The sequence below is a fragment of the Rousettus aegyptiacus genome, unplaced genomic scaffold (assembly GCF_014176215.1).
Source record: "Rousettus aegyptiacus isolate mRouAeg1 unplaced genomic scaffold, mRouAeg1.p scaffold_m13_p_11, whole genome shotgun sequence".
NCBI lineage: Eukaryota > Metazoa > Chordata > Mammalia > Chiroptera > Pteropodidae > Rousettus > Rousettus aegyptiacus.
Window position 1 is genome coordinate 90928460 of NW_023416286.1, and position 12539 is coordinate 90940998.

General features: G+C 46.1%; 1 protein-coding gene and 1 pseudogene across 3 annotated transcripts in view; one reads left to right on the forward strand and one right to left on the reverse strand.

Annotated features, from left to right (window-relative positions):
• EPSTI1 (epithelial stromal interaction 1) overlaps nt 1-12539 on the reverse strand; it is a 74612-nt gene that overhangs the window by 18616 nt on the left and 43457 nt on the right. For all 3 annotated transcript variants that reach the window (XM_016158173.2, XM_016158172.2, XM_016158174.2), the window contains exon 8: nt 3433-3516. In XM_016158173.2, coding sequence (XP_016013659.2) covers nt 3433-3516 — 84 coding nt within the window. The remainder of the gene's footprint in view (nt 1-3432; nt 3517-12539) is intronic.
• Nucleotides 1679-1796, forward strand: LOC118609762 (annotated as a pseudogene).

The following is a 12539-nucleotide window of genomic DNA, read 5'->3' on the forward strand; positions in this document are numbered from 1 at the left end:
ATTTTGAACTGAAAGGGCAAACTTTCGCTAAGTCTCATTGGTTGGAACTACGTTCCGTATCCATTGCCGAACCAATCACAGTCAAGGAGAATGGAATTCCTGTGAATGGTTGGACCATTTGAGATGGGATCCCCGGGACAGGAGGGGTGTCTGCCTTCTCTGAAAGATAAGCCATGCTAAGTAGGATGAATATCCGAGAAAAAAATTAAGACTGTAGGAGAGAGGTAGGCAATCAACTTCAGAGTGTTGTATAAAACACAATTAATTTCTTTTGCAGCGCTCCGACAAAGTGATTAATCACTATAAAATAAAAAGTACAATATTTATTCATCTCCTTTTAATTGTCTGTCTCCTCCATTAAAAAGGAAACGTTGGGAGGGCAGAAACCCCGTCTACCCTGCTCTAGCATGTTGCACAAGGCTCAGCACATAATAGAAGCTCAGTATATCTTCGCTGATTGATTGATTGATTGATTGAATGAATGAATGAATGAATGAATGCATCCAGAAATAGATTGTTCCTAGTATAGTCAGAATAATGCAGTAAATAAAGGCCAGAAAAGGAAAGCTTTAAAGTGGCATTAAACACTGTTACAGAAAGACAGAGATTCCAAAAAAAGTCCACTGAATTGTGTGTTCAGAAGGGGTTTTACCTTTAGAGAGCAGTTTCAGGAAGAATATTTATGATTATAAACCAGAGTGTAAGGGATTAAAGAAGAACGGGGTCATAAAAATATGATTACAGTAAGATTACCTTTATATTTCTTTTTATATATTTAGTACAAGCAGAAAAGCTGCTACCTCTGAGGATAACAGAATCAAGGAAGGGGTTAGTTGGTTTGTTTATTTTAGAACAACAAGAGTGAGCATATCTCTTGACAAAGTACAAGCAGCATTCAATGCCGAAGGACATATTGAAGGAAGGAAAAGGGAACTATAAATACATTTCTGAGAGGGAATTGAATCAAATGTAAATTTAAGGAAGAACCTATTGTCCCCAGAGACCAGAGTAGTGAAAGAATGTGAAAGCCAGAGACGTAGTGAGCAAAATAAACGTGCTGTCACCTCAATGATGTATTTACAAGTTGCTCCATCGCAGTCACTCAATAAAGACTTGTTGACGGAAGGGAATGAATAAACACACAGATAGACTCGGCGATATGAATGTGTGTTCTCTCTATCTTTCCAGACATGGTCATTCCTGTTTTCTTAAACTAACCCCTTGAAGTGATAAGGAACGACAGATTCTACCTAGCCGGGAACATCTTCTAACAGATTGAACAAAAATCTGATAAGTACCCTTATGTATTCTATTGTCATGGAAATCCCTAATGATGGAGTTATCTACATGCTAATGTTATTCATGTTACTGAAAGTAAAGGGAAATAATTTATGTAAAGGAAAAATATGTTTAATCAATAACCAGAAAAGATGTATGTATCAACATTTGTCTAGCTCCAGAAGAAAAACAAGATTGAGAAATAAAAAGTTTAATTTTCACTGTTTAAAATAACTGCTCAACCTGAAAATTAAATCTCCGATCTGATTTTCTAATCTGTTGAACATTCTCTTCGGGAAATGTTCTACTTTTAATGGTTTTAGCATTCCAAATATATACACCAAACTTCATTAAACACTACTTAAAACTCACTAGAGGTTACTTTAAAATAAATCATATTGTCCATGGCCATGCTACCCGAACAAGCCCGATACTGTCTGATCTCGGAAGCTAAGCAGGCTTGGGCTTGGTTAGTACTTGGATGGGAGACCACCTAGGAAGACCAGGTGCTGTGGGCATAAAAAATAGAAAAAATAAGGGATCGTAAGCTGACAAGGTCCTTGCGATCTGTGAGGTCAACCAAGGGTTGTCTCACCTAAAATAATAATAATAATAATAATAATAATAACAACAACAACAAAAAATAAAATAAAATAAATCATATCTACACTGATTCACGACACTCTCCTCAGTATCTGCATACCTCAGGACTCAGTATTAAGTTAAAAGGTCGTAGAAACAGGTTAACACTTTCATGTCATTTGACAGACGTTATTGAAAATACAACATATGAGTATATATACCAGATTTAGTTTCTAATTGCTAATTACTAGAATAGTACTGTAAACATTGCTTATTTAATTGTGGATCTCAACATGAGGTCTTTGTCGAAAGAAAAAGAGTTAAAAAAGAAACTATACCAAGGGATAAAAATGTTTCATGGCTTTGTCACTGCTTACATAGTAGCTTAATAAGTAAATCTGCAATTTATTCTTTCAATGATTTAACTCCTACCTACTGTGCACAACATAGCTTAGTTACATTGTCAGTTATACTGTATGGCGGGTAAAACTATGAACAAGTGTGGGGTTGACCACTGTTGGAAGGAAGATAGCTCTCGAAAGGGTCAAACGATAACAACAATTATTATATATCGTCCATTCCATAATGTGATTTTCATACACATTATGCTGTAATAAGTTACTTGGGTGGCAAAGACATACAGAAAAAAACAAATCAAATCAAATCAAGGAAATGAACATCGGAGTTAGAATTCAATTTGTTTAATTGAAGAAACAGATTTAAGAGGTATCCTGGGAGAAATAACGGATATGTCAACCGCCAACATGGCGAGAAGAAAACTTGGAAAATAAGAATTATGGGGAAGATAATGATTGTCTCCAATACATTATTTTGCTTTTTTTAAGGACCTGGAATGAAGTGACACCCTGGAGCTAACCACTGGTCTTCCTCACCATCCTCAGGCCAAGCTGAGTTCTTCTGGTCCTAGCTCAGCCTCTATATCAAAGGCATGCATGAGCATCAAGTCAAAATGCTGAATGTTTTCCGTTCCCATGACAGAAGTTTTATATTCTCGTGTGGATTACCCTTTCGAGCACTCTTCTTAGGAGGTTCTGCATTCAGTGCACCAATTTCTATTGTTCAAAAATTTTGGAATGCCTCACATATTTGTATACACGTGTAGAGAACCTTTAGGTTTTATTATACGTGTATTTTTAGGTGAATATTTAAGCTAGTTTCACCCACTTTGTTTGTTATGCATTGTAGTATTCTCTGGTCATACCTGTAATATCGTCTATCTTTGGCTTAAAAATGGCAGTGACATTGGTTCTGTTTTGTAGAAGAGAAGGTCACAGGTGTTCTAGCATCTTGGCGAGCTGCCGCCACCAGGGGCAGCAGGCAGACACACTGTGGCCCCCTCTGAGGCAAAGTACTGTGAGCGTTGCCACCAGCATCGGCCGCCACCATGGTCTTAAAACACACCTGCAGCTCACTTTCGATTTTTAACGTCCGTGTTATTTTTTTTTCAGGATTCTCATGCATGTAAATATTTCTGTTCAAAAACCTTTCAAAATTATCCAGCACCACAAGTAAATAATTAGCAATGACTAACAGAGATGGTCTGACGAATACCTTCTGATGCTGTTCCTCCTTCATTTTTTGCAATTTTCGATTTTCTTCTTCCCTGAGAGAATCCCGATAAGCCTGGCTTCTGGCCTGTAAAAGCATAGAAAAAAAAAAAGTCATAGGACAAGGCATCACCACAAACAATAAACTGCTCCGCCTACCATGGGTCTGGTTTTAATAATTCAACTTCTGTGTGCCCTAAGCATACAGGCAGTTCTCCATTCACACTTGCTTATCGAGTGATTCATGCATAGGTCTGAAGAAGTCCCTTGGGGCATATGATAAAGGCCAACATAAGCGCATTTTGAGGGATAATCTAAATGTTTGTTTAACTAAGCTTTAAAATATCCCCTCAGAGGTAGTCACCATAGTATATTCTAACGAGAAGGCTTTGACATAAGAGACAAGTTGAACACTTTTCAAGAATATTCCAACTAGCTGATCAGTCAGTGTCAGAGACCAGCGACAGTGACACTGACTTCAGAAGCCCTGACCCGCCGACCGCTGCCCGATGGTGCTCTGACCCGCCTACCGTTCCCCGACGGCGCCCCGACCCACCTACTGCTCCCCGATGGTGCTCTGACCCGCCTACTGCTCCCCAATGGCGCCCTGACCCGCCTACTGCTCCCCGATGGTGCTCTGACCCGCCGACCGCTCCCCAATGGCGCCCTGACCCGCCGACCGCTCCCCGATGGTGTTCTATTACATCGCCTGTCGACCGGTGACAGATGCCACATGACTCCAGAGACGCATTTCTTTCTGAGTCTTTGCATCTCTGACCTGTCTCTGAGGCTTTTTTTGTTTGTTTGTTTTCTGAGTGGGAACACAAGACCCGTTTAGAAGCGCAGGAGTCACCGTTTCTGGCTGATGAGGACCAGGACCTCGAGGGGGAGTCTTAGGAGAGCCAGCGCACACAGTAGGGTGACTTCAGTCCCCTGACGTACCCTGTCCCCACTGAACATGCTATATTCTGGAATCGATGCGATTTCAAGTAGTCTCTCTGTTCATTTGTCATATCCTCTCTCTGTTTCTCACATTGATTTGTAGCCCAAGCTCCGTACGGCTGAGAGACCAGCCTGATAAGCTAATGTGAGGAAATTCCATTTTTCTCATAAAACTACCAGCAGCATCATGGCAGCGGGTTGCATATTTCAGACCTAGTTCTTTGGACTAATAATCCATAAATAAAGCTTACATGGGCTGGTCCCCGCCTTTTCTCTTACTATAATTTTTCTAAAGCACTTCTTAATTCATTCTCCCATTTCTGTCACTGCAAAACCCATATTCCATCAAATAATAAAAAGCACTTGCCAGAAAGAGATTGTATTATCTATAGCACTAATTAGAATAGTGGGGCCCCAGGTGTGTTCAGAAAGCCCGTAGCTGTTGAACCTTGCTACGTTAGACAGGCAAACGCATCCTGTGGCTTTTTCTTATCTACACCTTGGACCCAGAGAGGGCTGCGATAAGACAGAAGGTGGGAAGTGGTTCTCCAAGGGCTCCTTCCTCACAGCTACGCCACGTAAAACCAAAAAGGAAGGAAGGGAGCGAGAGAGCATGTCTTCTGATCAAGAGATTAAAAGGAGTAAAGGACTAAGCTAAATCAGGTCTGATAACTTGAGTAAGGAACCTCTGTCTATTTGTAGACCTTTCTTTTAAACTTAACCACTTGTTCTTTGAACAGAATATGGGTCCTAGTCTTTGGTTCAGGAAAAAAAAAAAGTTAGACACATGAAGTGTCATTTAGAAGGCCATAGAAACTGGAAAGTCATGTGGCACCTTAGCTACGAAGACTTCAAAGTGACTTGCGGTCCTAACGCGTGCCTACCCAGCTGGGATCCCTGGGCAGGGTGGGAAGTCTCTGTTCAAAAATAGGGTTGAGAAAAACTTGTGGTCACTCTTTCCCTTGCTTCTAAATCTCAGAAATTCCTATGTCATTGTAGTCACATGATTTCTCTATCATTAAATACTAATTTAATATTAATACTAAATTTTGTTGTTTGACTTAAAATACACACTTTTACTTATCCTCTCCCAGAAGCTATGCTTATAATATATTCATTGAATAAACAACATTTAAGCCTCCTACGTGTAAGCTCTGTGCTGAGACGTGACCCCGGAGCTCAGGTGCTTACAGCTCAGCGTGGACGTCAGACAGGAAGGTCACGATTACGGTGCAGCATGACAGGTGCTGTGCTAACGGACACTACCAAGGGCATTGAAGTAAACTGGGTCAAGGACGCCGTCTCGAAGTGGGTAACGCTAGGTGTTAAAGAGTCAGCAATACTGTGTTTTAAAGAGTCAGTAGTACGCATCAGGCTGCGTAGGGAGGACGTTTGAACAAATGGAAAAAAAAAAGCATTACGTTGGTTTGCTGGGGCTGCCGTACCGAAGCGTCACAGTCTGGGTGGCTTCAGCGACAGAAACTGGTTGTCTCACAATTTTGGAGGCTGGAAGTCCAAAATCAAGGTGTGGGCAAGCTTGGTGCCTTCGGAGGGCCTTGAGGGAAGGACCTCGCTGCCCCCATTGGCTTGCAGACGGCTGTCTTCTCTCTGTCTCTTGACATCGTCTTTCCTCTGTACACCTCTGTCTCTGTATCCAAACTTCCCCTTGTGTGCGGAGTTAGAGCCCACCCTGATGACCTCCTTTTAACCTTATTACCTCTACAGGCCCAATCTCCAAATAAGGTCACATTTTGAGGTGCTGGAGGTTGGGACCACAATATAGACATTTGGGGGGGGGGGTGCACAATTCCAGTCATGATAAGCATTAAGTTTCCATTTCCCCATAGTGAAATAAAAATGTCTGTGTCCCATTCTTCTCTCGAAAATTACCCTAAACAGAGGAGGAAACGAAACAAACAATCTCTACCTTCAAAAACCAAGAGGTATTTGTATTCTCAGACCAAAAAAAAAAAAAAAGTATCTCTGAAGACAAAGCAGATGAAGAAACAGTGAGTGACTAAGAGAGGGAAATGGTAAACTTGACTTACTGGCAGGGGAGGGAGGATCACTCGGATCCGTGTGAGAGCCCAAGGGACAGTTGCAGAAGTGACTGCAGAAGATGGACGGGTGACAGGAAGGTGCCTCTGCTGGCTCCCACCCCGAAAGCGCAGGCGCTAATTCTCTCAAGCCTGACGGCAAATCGAAAGTGTGTTCTCTGCCTCCACCACCCCAGGCCCTGGGACAGAAGGCAGCCACGGTCAAAGCCCAGGCTGAGGATGGAAGGATCGTGCAAAAACCCTCGCGCACTGAGCCGCGAGCCCCCGGGGCCTCTTCCTCCTCCTCACGGTCTGCATGGTTCCTCTGAGATGGGGAAGCTGAGATTTCACCCACGGAACGAGAGCAGAGGGCTATTTTTAAACAGCGACGGAGGTAAAAGAAGCTCTTGGCAATTAAAAATATCTCCCCTCCCTCTACAAAAAAAAAAAAAAGTAAAATATTTAGAAGATAAATTCAAGAAAATACGTGTGAAGTAATGGGGGAAAATATGTGTGTGTGTGTGTATACACGTATGTGTATACACACACACACGTATGCACACACATTCTCAGTTCCTGGCTCAAAGCTCCTCACATCTTTGTAATTTCCTAAGTGGTAAGAGCACTAGGGGCATCTTCCGTTCTACTGTGGTGACCCAGGATGGACTCCTGCGGGAGGCTGGTCACCTGGAAGACCCACCCACGAGCAGAAGCTGGGAATTTTCAGTCCGACCCACCAGAGAGGGAAGAGGGGCTGGAGGCAGAGGTAATGACTGCGGAAGCCTCTGTAAGAACCCCAAAAGTGCATGGGTTCAGGGAACTTCCGAAGAGATGAACACATCCACATTCCAGGAGGGTGGAGCGCCCCCCGCTCCACGGGGCCGGAAGCTCCCGCCCTCAGGACTCTCCCAGACCTCGCCCCGCATACCTCTTTGTCTCGCTGTTCATCTTGTCCTTTATCGTGTCCTTTAATCAACTGACCAATGTAAGTGTTACCTCGGGATCTGTACGCTGCTATAGCGAGTTAATCGAATGCCAGTTCGTAGCCACTTCTCGAGACTGGCATCTAAAGTGCGGGGGGCGGTCTCACGGGACTGAGCCCTTAACCTGTGGGAAGTGACTCTATCTCCAGGCAGACTGAGTGAAATTGTCCAACAGCCAGCTGGTGCCGCAGAATTGCTCGATGTGGGGATCCCCCTACCCGCCGACCTCCATATCTGGTGTCAGTAGTGGTGTGAGAGTTAAGAAGAGGCTCGGGAGGAAAAGGACTGCTTTCTGTTTTGTATTTTTTTTTTCATTACTCAATATGTAGGAAGGAGGAGAAAAAAGTAGTAGTCAAAGATAAATTAGAGGAGAAAAACATTTTTTGACAAAAATGTTAGAGGATAAATCCAGGAGGCCTAGGGCTTGAATAATAAGAATTCCATAAAGAGAAAATGAGGAGAAATAAATCAAAGAAATAACACACGAAAATCATCTAGAGCTAGAGATGAATTTCCACGCTGAAAAGAAATGAAAACAGCCCTCACGCTAAGGCTCAAAACTATGAAACTGCAGAATACTAAAAACAATAAAACATACTTAAATACGTCCAGGGGAAGCAGAGAAAGGCCCCTCATGCAAGGGCTGAAATTCAGATGGTCTCAGATTTCTTGGAAACCAGTCAATCAATACCCAATATTAGACGAGCAATACCGTCAAAATTCTGAAGGAAAATTATGTCCAATGTGGAATAGTTACCAGACAATCGTGAGCTAAGTCGGAGATCTGAATAAAGATAGTTTCAGATTTGCAAGGACCTGGACGAACATCCTCTCTTGGGAAGCTATTAAATAATATGTTCCATCAAAACAAAACAAAGAGACAAAAAAAAAATAATAATAATAAAACCAAGAATATAGATGAAACCCAGAAATCACGGGACCCAACAGAGAACAGCGATAAAAGCAATTCCCCAGGTGACGCTGAAGTTGCGATTCGCATCCTTGGCTGCACAGGAGAAGGACCTGGGGAGCTTTAAAAGTCCCGAAACCCAGGCCGGATCTATGAGGGTGTGACCGGGGCCTGGGCATCCGCGAATTTTAAAGGCCCCCAGGTGACTCTACAGGGGCAGACGAGGTCGACAACAATTCTGAGAGAGGAAAGTCCCGGGGTAACCGCCGTGCAGGAGGCCTCCGGAACAACGGCCGGCTCAGGCTGAAAGTGGGAGGCCGGAAGGATGCAGGACACGCATTTCTGAGAGGGGGAAAAAAAGAAAAAACAAAAAAAACCCTGGAACTGACCACTTAACGGACAGGCGCGAAAGGGAAAACCGTGCGGGATGGGCCTAAAGGAGCCCTCTGCGAACAGTCGTGGACGTGGAAGGGAGGCAGACGCACGCTCGGAGGACGCGAAGAAACTGCAGAATTGAAACGGAAGTGTTAAAATGTCGCGAAAGAGAGAAAACGCAGGGCACACTGACTGACGTGGCGGCGAGAAAAACGCTGAGGTGCCCATAGCAAGGGGGAGCCCGGAACGCGGAACATTCGCGTTAGGAGACGGGCGGGAAGAAATCGGCAAGATCTAAAACCGACGATGAATCAGGAGATGGCAATATACACAGTCACAGGCGCAAATCACACAAGACGCAGGCAGCCGAGGGGGGCGGCGGGCGAATCAGGGCCCCCTAGAGATGCCCACGTCCCGGGCCCTGCCAGCTTCAAAGTGTTCCCTCATGTGTCAAAGGGGACTCGGCTGAGATGAGGGATCCTGTGACGGGGAGGGGCTCTGGGGTGGCCCGCGTGGGCCCAGGGCGATCACAAGGGGACCTCAGGGGAGGAACACAAAGCCAGGGAGTGACGCAAGGCCCGAAGCTCGGATGGAAGCGACTCGGCCACGTGCCAGGGAGCCCGGCCGACGGCAGCCACGGGAGGCCGGCTGGGGCGAGCAGCAGACCCGCGGGCGCCTCCGGAAGGAGCCGCCTGTCACCCCGACCGCGGCCCCTTCGCGCGGCCTCCCCACTCCTGACTCTAGACCTGTCTGCGAATAAAGGCGCGTTCTCTACGGCCCCTAAGTTCGCAGTGATTTGTCATGGCAGCAATGGGAATTATTTTACCGAGGTATCATCGACGGATCACGTGACATTAGTTTCGTGCATGCAACATTATGATCCAATATTTGTATATACTGCGAAACGATCGTCGCGGTCCCGTTAACATCCGTCACCGCACACAGTAATAAACCTTCTTGCGGTGTGAACTTTGAAGATCTCTTCTCGGAAACTTTCACACGTGCGGTGCTACGTTTATTCATCGCAGCCGCCATGCCACACATTGAATCCCCGCGGAAAATGAGTGCAAGGTGTTTCAAGTACTGGAGCGGAGGTGGGATGGGAGGTGGGCCACGGACATCCGTCCGTAAGCGCTGACTTTTAAAGGACATATGACGTGCGGACAAAAATGAAAATAACCCAACGGTGCTAAGTTTAGAGTAGGGAAGGTGAGAAGAAGTGGTCATAAAGGCACACGAGACGGAGGAGGGCTCCCTGCACACAGATGTGCGCACGAATCACCCACGGACCGCGTTAAAATGCAGGCTCTGATTTAAGTCTGGCGTGGGGCCTGAGACTTGTCTACATTTCTACAAGTCCCAGGTGACCCCCACCTTGCTGGTGCACATACCGTACTTGGCATGGCAAACACTCCAGGACTATGGAGAAGTAACTTGGGGGTGGGGGTAGGGGGTGGGGGGCTGGTCAGAGCGCGCGCGGAAAGGGCTTGGTGCTCAAGCTAAGGCGTTTGGACTTTATCCTTGAAGATAAAGGGCCCCCAGGGCGGCGGGCGGACAGGCTGAGAGTTTTAACAGTTATTACTCTCTGTGGAAGAGGAAGCGGTGGGTAGCAGACTCAAGCCTGGGAACCACTGAGCATGCAACTGGAAATTCAGCGACAATGACGGAGGAAGGAATGAGGGTGCCGGTACTTCTGCGTACAGATGTACACACACACACACACACGCACGCACGCATGCACGCACTAGCCAATTACATCAATCGTGTATAAGCGAATGCTATGTAAGCATCTTTAGTCTAAAGTTCTCTTCCGTAACATCTCAAGGAATTTCCTTCTGGTCTTTTTCGTTGACATAATTGTACAGTATTTATTGAATTCCTATCTGCCGATGATCGATCCACATTTAAATAACTATAAGAAAAACAGATTTGGGGGAAAGTTGTATTGCGTAGTAAAATTAAAAATTATTTCTTAAAAAAATCCTTGGACCTTTGCAGCTCATCACACCCCGTGTGGCCGGACACCACACAGCGGTCACGTCCCAGACAGTGACTTCCGTTCAGGCAAACCTCAGCGGTCACAGCTTTGCAAAAGTGCGGTGTACCCATTTGATTTTCCGAGAGCATTAGAAATGGGTCTGTGATGCAATCTCAGACGAATTCTATGCATGTGATGAGACAGAATGAGCAGAGGATGATACGGGTACAACGTCAGTTAAACATATTGCACGCCAACAAATTATTAACAGTTTGGTGTCAAAACAGGAGCAGTTATTGAACCAGTTCATAAGGAACCATCCTGGGTCCCATCCTGCTCCCTATTTGCTATTAATAACTCCGAAGATCACTTGACTGACAGACTCATCACGCCGCACAAAAAAATGGAGCTCTGGGAGCTCTCGCTAATGCTCCGGACGACAGTATTAAAATTCAGGATGATCTTGTTAAGTTGAAGAATTGAGTCAAAATCAATAGCACGAGCGCACGGTTCTGCCAGGTGTTTCCAGCCTCGGCATCGGGAAACCCCGAAACACAGGCCAAGGCCGTCCTGGTGGCCAGACACCCAGCTGGCGAGGCCATCCGACGCCTGTTTGCACCGCGCGCCGCCCCCCGCCCCCCCCCCACCGCCACAGGGCGCCTGGACAGACTTCCGGGACGGTCCCTACACATGATCTAACTCTACTACCTACAGCCTAACTCTTTCCTCCAGCACCCTGCAGTGAGGGACAGAAGCTGACTGGCAGATGTGACCGGACTCGAGGAGCCTTCAGTGGCAAATTCAGACTTTGGAACATCCCATGAGCAACATGGAAAAACAAAACAAAAAAAGACACTTGAAGGTTTGTGGGTAAGAGAAAAACGGCCCTTTCTCGAGGAGTGTCATAATGTCTTCCTGACACTTTGAAATGTGGTCGCTAAAGAGAAGGGGGCGGGCTGGGAGGGGGCGGGGGAGGGGTGGAGAAGACGAAATCGGGTTTCTATAACTTTCCCTGCCCAAACGCGGCAAACGCTAAGCCTTTTTAAAACTTAAATTCGCCTTTTCTTTGCATGACGACAACCCTTTCCCTGAGTCGTCCTTAATTACGCTTCTTTTCTTGTCCCCAGTTAGCCAGTCGGTAACCGGCCCAGCCAATTTCACCTTCTCAGCAGTTCTCCGACCTGCACCCTCCTCTCCGGCCCGCCACCCACCCCCCTACGCCGAGTCTTCCTCGTTCCTCCCCGAGGCTAACACAGAAGCATCTCAGAGGCCGCCGCGCCTCGCCGTGCTGTGAGATCCACCCTTCAGGTGGTCACCCAGAGCCATCCAGCCGAAGTACAGATCTGACCTTGAACCCGCCCCGGTCAAACCTTTTCGATACCCTCAGTCCTCACAGAACGAGGTCCAAGTTCTCCACTGTGACACACGGGTTTCTGCAGGGGTGTGCTACCAGCTTCCTGTGTGGGGCATTTCTAGACGTCTCAATGTCTCGGGGATGCGACTAGCATTTTGTGGCCGGGAATCAGGAGTGCGAAATATCCCGTAGCACCCGACACAGCCACATGATGACCTGTCCCACCCAGATCGCCACGATTGACAAACTCTCCTCACAGCCCTTGCCTACTTTCGCAGCCTTCTAGAACGCAGCTACACCAAATCCTCCCTAGCACGAGCCATGCTTTCTCTTGACCTTACGCCTTAATTCTCGCTTCTGCTTTTCTTGATTAATTTGACACCTGGAATGACTCACTTCACTGACTCACCTTTCAAACGTCAGCTTTCTAGCTAGATGCTCTTTCTATACTCACTCGCTCTTTTGCTTAATAACGACAGTTTTCTTCTTCACTGGACTGAGGTCGTTAAAGACAGGAATTGTACGCGCTTGGT